The 11,829-nt window shown below is 37.5% G+C and overlaps 1 protein-coding gene across 6 annotated transcripts in view; it reads left to right on the top strand.

Annotated features, from left to right (window-relative positions):
• The window catches only part of YIPF7 (Yip1 domain family, member 7), a 43,399-nt gene extending 34,006 nt beyond the window's left edge, over positions 1 to 9,393 (top strand). For all 6 annotated transcript variants that reach the window (XM_014534226.1, XM_014534232.1, XM_014534223.1 and 3 more), the window contains 3 exons: positions 1,056 to 1,201; positions 6,660 to 6,841; positions 8,912 to 9,393. In XM_014534226.1, coding sequence (XP_014389712.1) covers positions 1,056 to 1,201; positions 6,660 to 6,841; positions 8,912 to 9,074 — 491 coding nt within the window. In that variant the 3' untranslated portion in view covers positions 9,075 to 9,393. The remainder of the gene's footprint in view (positions 1 to 1,055; positions 1,202 to 6,659; positions 6,842 to 8,911) is intronic.
• Positions 9,394 to 11,829: the final 2,436 nt, after the last annotated feature.

Below are 11,829 nucleotides of genomic sequence, written 5' to 3'. Positions count from 1 at the left end.
CCAGGTTGCGGGCTCCATCTCCAGTAGGGGGTGTGCAGGAGGTAGCCGATCAATGATTCTCATCACTGATGTTTCTATCTCTCTCTCCTTCTCCCTTCCTCTCTGAAGTCAATAAAAACACATTTTAAAAAAGAATTTAATCTCTACACAGACTCAACTGCACAGAGCATTTAGCGTGTAAAAATAGGCGTGCACATCATGATTCCGTTTACTTGCCGAAAAGGCCATTCCCTTTCTTCTCTGTGGTGTTTCAGGCAGGCAGCATTCTCCTCTCAAAGGAAGTCCCAGATCTGGGACAAATATCTCTAGTTTAGATAGTTCTTCTAGGGAAAAATTATACTACGTTTGATATTTCCAAAGTGTTAGCAATGGAAATTGCAAGGAAAGGACATGTCTAAATGGGCAATAGGATGGGACTTTGGGTCTACCGTTACATTTTAGTTTTTACTGTAGAATGTTCATTTCTCAATTTTCATCTAGATTTTAAGCTTGTATTGGCTACATAAGTCAGGGATACTTTTTCTTATGGAAGAAAATTGTCTAAAATATTTCTCTTAGCTCATTGTTTGCAAATAAAAATATAATTTTATTTATTTATTTATTTTTAATATCTTATTGATTTTCTACAAAAAAGAAAGGAGAGGGATAGAGAGCCAGAAACATCGATGAGAGAGAAACATCGATCAGCTGCCTCCTGCATGCCCCCCACTGGGGATGTGCCCGCAACCAAGGTACATGCCCTTGACCAGAATCGAACCTGGGATCCTTCAGTCTGCAGGCCGACGCTCTATCCACTGAGCCAAACCGGTTCAGCTAATTTTATTTATTTATGGTTTAAATTTTTACTTGGAGTTTTAGATTACAAAGTTATAACAATCAGATTAAAATTCTAAGCAAGTGAATCAAATATAGTAACTTTAATAAAAGAATATTACTGATGTTTATTTTTCTAATATTTGATGTTTATATTTGATGTTCTATATTCTGAGGTTTATATTTTTAATATAAATACTTTTATATATTTATATTACTCCCCTCCCCTCTTTTTTTTGCAGAACTTGGAATTAATTTTGATCACATATGGCAAAAAACCTTGACAGTGTTAAACCCATTGAAGCCAGCAGATGGCAGCATTATGAATGAAACCGACCTGGCTGGGCCCATCCTGTTCTGTGTGGCGCTGGGAGCCACCCTGCTTCTGGTAAAGGACAGCAGCAGCAGATTTAAACGTGTGTCCTTTCCAATGTGATTTTTGCAGAGTGCTTTGGAAACACAGAAGGCAGTATGTCACTTTATAAAGTGACAATTGTCTGTTTAATTTGTGGCTACATTTTTTGGGGGTGAGATAGAAACATGTTTCATAGAACTATAGTGACAAAATAGAAACTGCCATCATGCATTACAACCGATTAAAAAAAAAATAGAAATTTAAATAAAATTTTAAAGATAAAAATCACCAAATCAATTTTTTTTATAAAGCAGCTAATCATTTAGGTCTTTATTGTTATTAAGAAAAAAATGTCAATCTGGAATAGTTGAAGGAGCACATGAGCTTGGGAAATATAAGGCTTAAATTTTATTTCTTGCTTTTTGGTGAAATTTGTATTGTGACACCGGACAAATCCTTTCTCTTTGTTCATCATTTTCTTGGTTGAGTTGTATCTCTATGGTATTTCTAGTATCCTATGAAGTCTGAGATGGGTCTTCCTCTCTGAAATCAATATTTTTATTTCAGAGAGGAAGGGAGAGGGAGAGAGAGATAGAAACATCAATGATGAGAGAGAATCATTGATTGGCTGCCTCCTGCATGGCTCCTACTAGGGATCAAGACCGCAACCCAGGCATGTGCCCTTGACTGGAATCACACCCAGGACCCTTCAGTCTGGAGGCTGATGCTCTATCCACTGAGCCAAACCAACTAGTGCAGCTTTATGCTTTTTATGATGACATTTTCCCCCCTGACTTTCACCATCTCCCTTGTGTATGTGCCTCTTTCATTCTTTATATCTGGGAGTAATAATATCAAAATAGGCCAAAAAAATTTTTAAGTCACATATTTCCACCTAAGTTAAGTTTAGATAGCATTCTAGCTTATCATTTGGAAAACATGTTTCATTTTTAAAAAGAAAGAAAAACTTAGAAAAGGTTTATTATTTTATACCAAAAAGAGAATGATAATACATTAAAAACAGAGGATGGCCCCAGGTGGGTGGCTCACTTGGTTGGAGAGTCCTCCGGGTCAGGGCATGTGCAGGAGATAACCGATCGATGTTTCCCTCACATCAGTGTTTCCCTTTCTCTCTTTCTCTCAAATCAATAATCATATGCTCAGGTGGGTATTAATAAAAAACACAACACAGGATGAAAAATATGGTCAAGTTAGCCTGAAAAAAATATGGCTTTATTAAAGCATAAAGTGATAAACTTTGCAGGAGAAATAATACAGGAAATTAAAAATTCTAGGCCTTGTTCACTTTCCTTTCTTACAGCTATTTCCCATAATTGTTTTTCTGCACTGTAGTTACAATTTTTAAAAGTAGCTGTAAAGTGTTATTTGCAATTAAATAAATTTTTACTTTTTATTTATTAACTACTTAATACCAGTATCAAAACACTGATAGAAGTCTAGTTTCTGCATAATAATGTGATTAATAATCATAGTTTATTTATCTAGTACAATAGTAGTTAGTGATAGCATCTATTTCTTCCTTTGAACTACAGCAAATACAAATACTCTATAAATCAAATACTATATCAACTGGAGTTTTAATTTAGTCTCTAACCTCCCTTCTGTCTCTGTCACAGTAATTTGATAATCTTAGATTAAATGCTGCTAAGTAAAACCATGTCAATTAATCAAGTAGTCAGAAACAATCAATTTAATATATTAACTCATCTTTCTTTTTCAAGTAATATAACAGCTGTGTGTTGTTGTTTTTTCTGTAGAAATGCTACCAGCACCATCCTTTAAAGGAAATTATTAATTCCATTAAGATCTTTTTAGGGTGTACAATGTTATTTGGAGTTATTTGAGTATCCTCTCTTTTGTCTTAAATAGTACAAAGCTATATAGACAAAAAAATCAATTGGAAGTAAGAAAATTGAATCTACCCGAACTTTTCCTCTAGGTGTGATCTTGAATCTTTTGTTTCCTGTTTCTTGAACTTTATTTCTTCATTTTGAGGACAAAACAAGATTTATTAAAAGTGGTACTTAAGTTCCGTTCAGTTCTGAAATTTTGGGGAATATTTGAAAATGGATATTTTCTGAAACTTTTTAGGAAAACATTATCATTTCAATTTTAACATTAGAATGTGGTTACTTAGGAATTGATTCTGACACATGTAGAGCAATAAGGACAAAACAAACAAAGTGGCTATTAGTGAAGTCAGATTTAACTCAGAATTCATTTGAAGCTAAGTTAACCTGACTCTGGATATATCCAATTAAAATGTAAAGGATGAGCCTTTGCCTAGTAGCTCAGTTGGTTAGAATGGCATTGTCCTGATATGCCAAGGTTGTGGGTTTGATCCCTGGTCAGGACACATACCAGAAGCAACCAATGAGTGCATAAATACGTGGAACAACAAATTGGCATTTCTCTCTCTCTCTCTCTCTCTCTCTCTCTCTCTCTCTTAAAAAAATCAATAAAGATGTAAAAGATGATTTTATGGACTGATATATATATATATGTACCAGAAAAAGCAAAAGTAAATCCAGAACCAATATCCAAATCTACTCATTGTCCCTGGAGGTATAAGATTCACGGTCACATACTCATCATTTTTGATTTATGTTGATATAAGGCACAATACCTTTTAGTGGACTTTCTTCATGCTGAAGGAGGCAAACTAAAAAGAACAGCTTCAAACACAACACAAATTTAGTTTTACTTGTTATTTCTCTCAAAACTATTTTCACCCCAACACAATAAACATGAGTGATTTAAAGCTATGGGTCTTTTTTTTTTTGGATAGATCTAAGAGTGTGATCTGAAAAAAGAATATGCATGGTCAATATAACAGTACTAGAGGCCTGGTGCACAAAATTTGCTCGGCCTGTGCATTCTTGCAATCCCGGACCCCTCAGGGGATATCCCTGGGATTGGGCCTCAACCGGCAGTTGGACATCCCTCTCACAATTCAGGAGCGCTGGCTCCTAATTGCTCGCCTGCCTGCTCACTCCTAACTGCTGGCCCCTAATCACTCTGCCTGCCTGATTGCCCCTAACTGCTCTGCCTGCCTGCCTGCCTGCCTGGTCATCCCTAACCACTCTGCCTGCCTGCCTGATTGCCCCTAACTGCTTACCTGCCTGCCTGATCACCCTTGACTGCTCACCTGCCTGCCTGCCTGCTCAGTGCGTGTCATAGCAACCAGTCGTTCTGCCATTCAGTCAATTTGCATATTACCCTTTTATTATATAGGATAATCACATGAATAAGTATTTCAAATACAGATTTAGTATGAAGATGGTAGTGCAGGAAGGATCCTGAAAATTTTGAGGTTAAAAAGAAATGGAACTCTTTCTTTTTTTAAATTATAAATACTTCATGAGTATGACATTATAATTTGGCATCTGTATACACTACAAAGTGATCTCCCCCTAAAGGTTGGTTACTCTTGATCAACATACAATTAACACCTTTTACCCCTTTAGTCCACTCCTAACCCTCTTCTTCTCTGCTCTCTGGTAACAAAGGATCTGGGATCTGTTCTCTGTAGGTAATTAAAAAAAATAGAAAGAAAGAAAAAGAAAAAAAAGGAACATTTATTTTCCATTTCAACTACAAGCCCTTGTTACAATTCAAAACAAATTAAAAAATGGTGGTGGCCCCTGCCAAGTGGAATTGTACTTTAAATTGAATAAAATAACAAAAGAGCAAGATGAAAAGAAATGTCAATAACTGATATGGAAAGGGACAATTTTGCTACCAAATTAGTTTCATTCATCATTTATTTTCCCCACCCTAATCACAAAACTTCTTGGGGCCAGGAAATTCAGACTATGTGTCCTTTGGGTGTAGAGAAATTGCTTTTCACCATTACAGCTATCATTACCTCAGAATTATCACATTCAGTTAAAATATTAAATAAGATGTTTCTCTACTACTTAAAAGTGATTTGAAAGTGTCACTATTTTCCAAGTTGAGCAAACCCACCCAGTGGTGCAGTGCATAACTGATGTGTGTGTTTTTTAGAATGTCCATTAGCATCCATAACATTATTTCACAAAATAATACAAAAGAATTCCAAAAGAATACAAAAGACATTCAAGGAGAACTTACTCTGGCTAATGCAAGAGAGAATTCTGCCAGTGTAGCCCAGGGACATTTTTGTGAAAGAACTTAGTGACCAGCCTCCATAACTACAGAAGAAGAAGAGTTGAAAATAGCTGGAAAGTTTTGATCATTAAAATGGTCATAACATTTTCCAATATCCTTCATTAATAAATATTTCTTTGTTCTCTAAGACATAAGGACTTCACAAATAACAGCTATGGAGAAGAAAAAAAAAAGACAGCTGAAAAACTTCTGAATCAACTTACCAGACCTTTGTTGTTTTTTAATAATTCCCATGAGAACCAAAGTCAATTGATCCAACCTTTATCTAGAATTTCTAGTCAGTTTAATGTAAATGTAAAAACTAAAATCATTCTCGACTGGAGCGTTGGCATCCTCAGGTAGCCAACATTAAAATATCCTCTGTTCAATTAACAGTAGATTGTACTTACCCAAGATGAGTTTAATGAAGATATTTCAGCTCCTAGACCCTAGTGCTTTGTGAGTGGCGGCTATTTTTATAAGTCCTCAGAAGCTCAGTGGTATATCCTGAACACCACTGAATTCCCTTAACAGTACCTCTTTTATGATTCATTACCAGGTAGTTTATACAAATCAACTTTTCATAAAGTATGTTCAGTTAAACTGGCTCTAGGCATTATGAAAACAAAATTTTCTGTGGTAAGTTTAGTATATGCTGGGTAATAAAAGGTTAAATAAGTTCCATTATTAAAGCTCCTGTAGTTAAGGACCTAAATTTTAGAGCCAGACTACCTGGGATCAAAGCCAACTTCAACCAATTAGCATTATTTTATTTTGGGGAGTTACTTAAACTTTCCGCCCCTCAATTTCCTGTGTAAAATTGATAAAATAATGCTACCTATCTCATAGGATGGTTGTGTAGATTAAACAAGTTATAGAAATGCTTAGAATAGGCCCTAACATAGCAATTCCTATGGGTCTTTGCTTATATTACCAATATGCCTTGTAAATAACCAAGACTAAATTGGAATTTTTTTCATTATTTGATTCATTTATTTAATTATTTAACAAATATGGGGAGAAAATATATTCTTACTTATGCTCTAATAGGCAATCTGTGATAAAAAAGAAATAAACCTAAAAATATTTCACCTTCTCTGTAGCATGCTTGTGCCATCCCACGTATAGTCAGGGGTGTTTGTTTTCAGGACCTGAATTCATAATATAGTCAGTGTTTTACCCAGAACTCCCAGCCTCCTGATAATTGTAAGCACTACAAAGATATGGAACAGCGCTGAGCTGATTGATTCTAAAATGCTCTCTGATTTGTTGACACCCTGTTTTTTCTCTTGATGCTTTCTGTGTATTCATTCAAACTGTTTTCTTCTCCCTGTTTCAGGCAGGAAAAGTTCAGTTTGGTTACATATATGGCATGAGTGCCATCGGCTGCCTAGGGATTTATGCCTTACTAAACTTGATGAGCTCTTCCGGGGTGTCCTATGGCTGCGTGGCGAGTGTGCTGGGATACTGCCTGCTCCCCATGGTCATCCTGTCCAGCGGCGCCGTCTTCTTTTCACTGCAGTAAGTGTCCTCGTTCACTGATAGACCCCGCATGCACAGTCACTGCTAAGGCGTGCCACACCAGTGCAACACTGACCTCTTCCCAGGCATTTTGGTAGTGGAGTTGGGGACTTGATGACTATTAAAAGCTACAGGCACGCCCAGCCATCTGGCTCAGATGTTGAGTGTTGACCCATGAACCAGGAGGTCATGGTTCCATTCCCGGTCAGGGCACATGCTCCAGTTGCAGGCTTGATCCCCAGTGCGGGGCATGCAGGAGGCAGCTGACCAATGATTCTCTCTCATTATTGATGTTTGTATCTTTCCCTCTCCTTTCCTTTCTGAAATCAATAAAAATATATTTTTAAAAAAGCTACAGGCAGATTCAGGGAAGTAGGTCAGTTTTGGCTAAGGTGCTGTTTCTATATCAGTGATTTAAAAAATAGATTACACCAAGTAATCTTTAAAACTGGCACTTTGTGAGTTGTCACATTCTTCAATATGAGCTATTGTCATGGGTAATGGAAGATCTTTAAAAAATTCACTTGTTTGATTGTGGAAGAGTAAGTGCCTGGTGAACTGCTGACAAATCGCCTCAGCTCCCAGGCACTCTGTCTTCTAGGTGGGAGGCAACTGTTCTCTCTCAGCTGGGCTCCGTGTGGTGCAGAATTCCCAGAAACCCTGATGAGGATATTAATGCTAGAGAGTTTTATGGCATATGTGCTCAGTCAAGAATTTTCTTTCTTTATTACTTCCTGAGCAGTTAGTATTTGCAATCCAAAACCATTAGTAAGAATGCAGTAGCTAAGTTTCTGTCAGGCACTCTCCCGGGACAGCTGCATGTCACAACCACTTTGATTGGGGAGACCAAGTAATTACATCGTCCTTTATCACTTGTTATGCTCTAAGCCCAAGTAGAAATAAACATTTGCCATCAGTGCTCATGATTCCACATTGTAATGAGACATAATTTGTATTTTTTTCTTGGAGGATCCACATTTTATGTTATTAACCCTACATTGGATAGGATATTACATAAAGAACGTACCAATACCAAAGATAGACATTTTAGAAAAGCATTTAATCTTTATTTAGATATTAGAGGCCCAGTGCACGAAAATCGTGCACTCCGGGGTGGGGGGGTCCCTCAGCCCGGCCTGCACCCTCTTGCAGTCCAGGAGCTCTCGGGGGACGGGCCTAAGCCATCATTTGGGCATTCTTAGCACTGCCGTGGAGGCAGGAGAGGCTCCCGCCACCACTGCTGCGCTCACCAGCCTTGAGCCTGGCTTGTGGCTGAGCAGCGCTCCCCCTGTGGGAGCACACTGACCACCAGGGGGAAGCTCCTGCATTGAGCATCTGCCCCTGCTGGTCAGTGCACGTCCTAGCGACCGGTCGTTCCGCCGTTCAGTCATTTGCATATTAGCCTTTTATTATATAGGATAATCTAGATATATAAAAAGCTAAGTGACTGTCCGACAGTCTGACCGGCCGGTACCTATGATGTGCACTGATCACCAGGGGGCAGACGCTCAATGCAGGAGCCACCAAGTTGTGGTGACTTGGCAGCAGTGGTTCTCGGGCAACGCACCTTGAAACCAGAGAGGAGGGAGCCCAATTCCTCGTGGGGCTGTGCAATTCCACCTTCGGCTGTGGGTTATGTTGTTCCTAGGGCACTGGCGGTCCTGAATCTGGTTTACTACACACTTGCGTTTGCATTCCACACCCTGTTCAACAACAACTTTGCAGAGTGCCCTCTCGCACTCCGGGACCCCTCGGGGGGTGTTGGAGAACCAGTTTCGGCCCAATCCCCACAGGCCAGTCCGAGTGACCCCACTGCCAGAGGGACCCTGCTGCTCACCCAGCCCTTTGAGCTGTGGTGGCAGGGGAGGTTGGCTCCAGGGCATGCCCGGCCTGTCTCGCCCAGTCCTGTCCCATTGGCCAACACCTTTAAGTTCATATGGTTCCTCACCCTCATTTTACAAATGAGAAAGTAGTTATAAATATGGTACCAAAGACATTTCAAAGGCAGCTCTGATTCAGTAACCTCTTTCTCATGATGTAAGGTAACCATCTCTTTTGTCTTTACTACAGGGGCACGATCGGTACTGTGTTGGCACTGGTCATCATTGTCTGGTGTAGTCTCTCAGCTTCCAAAATCTTCATTTCCGCCTTGGACATGGAAGGACAACAGCTTCTCATTGCCTACCCGTGTGCCTTACTTTATGGACTTTTTGCCCTCTTAACAGTTTTCTGAAGAGTATTTGAGACAGCATTACAAGATTCTGTTTATTTGCTGTTCAGATTATTCTGGAAATGTATTAGCTTTCAAATTTGGTAATATGTTTTATTGCTATTAAGAGACTAATAAGCAGAAAAACAAAAAGGCACTTATGGATGCTGCTCTAATAGCATGCTTGGTTTGAATGATGTTCTGCGTCTCAGCTTGATGCATTAAAACATATAAACATACTTTAAAATAAAAGGGATAAAGTTGTTGTACTGATGGAGCCTGCTTTTCTCAATAGATGCATTTCTGAGAAATTGTAAGTAAATAAAATCACATGCTGACTGGATAGTTAGCCTTCTGAGATTATTTCATCAGGGCTCAAGTTGTGTGCCTATGGTTAGAGTAACATTGTCCAGCCCCTTTGGAGAATTGTAAGGGTGGGTTATGTAGGGTTTCTTTTACCTGAGATTCAAATAACTCCAGTCTTTCAATTCAGTTACTTTAGCAACTGTTCTTTGGTCTCATCTGGACAATGAATTAACTCACCATATTTTCAAACCCTCACTTCCTTCTTACTTGGTTTAGATGCCATGGTTCATTGCTATAATTTCCCTCCTGCGTATATCCTCAGTAACCTTGCTGTTTGCTCCCTAGAGGAAATTCCACTTGTTTCACTTTAATTATATCACTGTATCTTAAATGGCTCCTCAGTATGTCTTTCGTTATTTTTAAAAATTTTATTAACTGATTTTAGAGAGAGAGAGGACAAGAAAGAGAGAAAGATCGATTTGTTGTTCCACTTATTTATGTATTCATTGGTTGCTTCTTGTATGTGCCCTGACCAGGGATTGAACCCACAACCTTGGCATATTGGGATGACACTCTAGCCAGCTGAGCTACTCAGCAAGGGCTTTGGTACTACCTTTGGACTCATACTACATTACCCTGCTAAAATGCTTTCACACTTCCTGAGATGATTATGTTACACAATTTCTTCACTCCTCGAATCTCTAAAATTTCTCATTTCTCGCTGTTAGTTGATGAAACTTCTTTTTATTTCATTGAAAGCTAGAAACATCCAGAAAAAAACACTTCATAGTCCCATCACCAGATCTACCAACCTGCATGCATCTTTATCTCACACACACACACACACATACTTTGCATTCCTTCTTGTCCATCTCTTCCCTGCCACTTGCATAGCCTTCACTTTCCTTTTGACCAATCAAAACTCATATCAGCATATAAACATGGTTCAATATCTCCTATCTTAAAATAAAAATCCTTTGATTTAACATCATTCTCCAGTTATAGCCCATTTCTCTGTTGCAAAAAAATATTGAAAGAGTTGTCTATTATCTCTACCTTCACTTTATTACTATCCGTTCCTTTTCTTCTATTCCAGTCCAGATTTCATCACTCTATTCACTAAGACCACCTTTGTCAAACCAGCAACAACCTCCACAATGGTCTAAACCCAATGGTCAATTCTTAGGCATCATTTTATTTGAACTGACAGGTATTTGATTACTACTGATTTCCTTCAGCCCTGTGCTGTACTTACTTCTCCATAGACTTCTGGAGCATCACAGATTCTGGTTTTATTTTTTGTTTTTTCCCTACCTCACTGGTGGCTTCTTCTCACTCTTTGGCTGGCCTTTCTTCTTCTCAACATCAAATCTCTTCTTGATCTATAGTCACTTGCCAGATATACTCATTTCATTGCATAGCTTTAAAATCTAATGGCTCCCAAATTCCCATCTCCCACCTAACACTCTCTCCTAAGCTCTTAACATATATATAATATTCTCAAACATAGCATATCTGAAACCAATAAGGGGGGTAGATAGTAAATCAGTGGGGGAGGGGAAATAGATCGTAAACAAAGTAAATAATTATTAAACAAGGCAATTACAGAACTATGAAGAGAATGCTAAAGTAGGGATGAGTAGAAAAGAAGACAAAACAGTAGTAAATGTTAGACTTCTGTAGTTTATAATCCATTAATGGATCCGTTAATGAAATAGTGAGGTTTTTTTTAAGTTCTTGCTTTCTATTTGACTGAGATTGTCTTAGTGACTCATTGTTTAAGGAAGATGAAGCAAGAATTTTGTTTATTGTAGTGATTCTTCATAATATCACCATATTTCTTAGAGATATATTTATATTATGGACTTACAACTTTTACCTTTTAGAAAGTGGTTTTACTAAAAAAAAGTTATAGGTAAAATTTGCTCTAAATTCAGGATATAAATTAAGACTTTCTATGCAAAAAAGGTTTGACTTTTTTTACTTTAAAAATTATAACATCTGTATAAAAAGCCACTAAACAAAATACCAAATATTTCCTAAGAGTAATAAGAATAAATTCTATTTAAAAGCTACTAATGGAAGAATTATGAATTATCTAAGAATTAGTGTAAAAATAAATATAAATGATCTCTATGAAAAGAATTATAAAATATTAGGTCACTTTTTAATACTACAATATGTAAATAGCTATATTATATGCCAGGATGACAAAAATAGACTTTGTAAAAGAATATTCCCCCAAATAAATGTATAGGTTTAATATAATTTCAATTAAAAATTTATGAGTATTTTTCTCAGACATTGGAAAAGTAATTTTAAGGTTAATCTGAAAAAATAAGACAATATGAACTGAAAAATTGGAAACAATCTACAACTATTATAAGAGGCAGTGAGTTAAAATCAATTATTGTTAATCTATGGCTTAATACTAGGTAACTATATGAAAATATTTTGGAAGACATATGAGAAA

The sequence above is a fragment of the Myotis brandtii genome, unplaced genomic scaffold, assembly GCF_000412655.1.
Source record: "Myotis brandtii unplaced genomic scaffold, ASM41265v1 scaffold10, whole genome shotgun sequence".
NCBI classification, from domain to species: domain Eukaryota; kingdom Metazoa; phylum Chordata; class Mammalia; order Chiroptera; family Vespertilionidae; genus Myotis; species Myotis brandtii.
The sequence above is the reverse complement of the archived record's forward strand: the minus strand, read 5'-3'. Positions and strand labels throughout refer to the sequence as shown.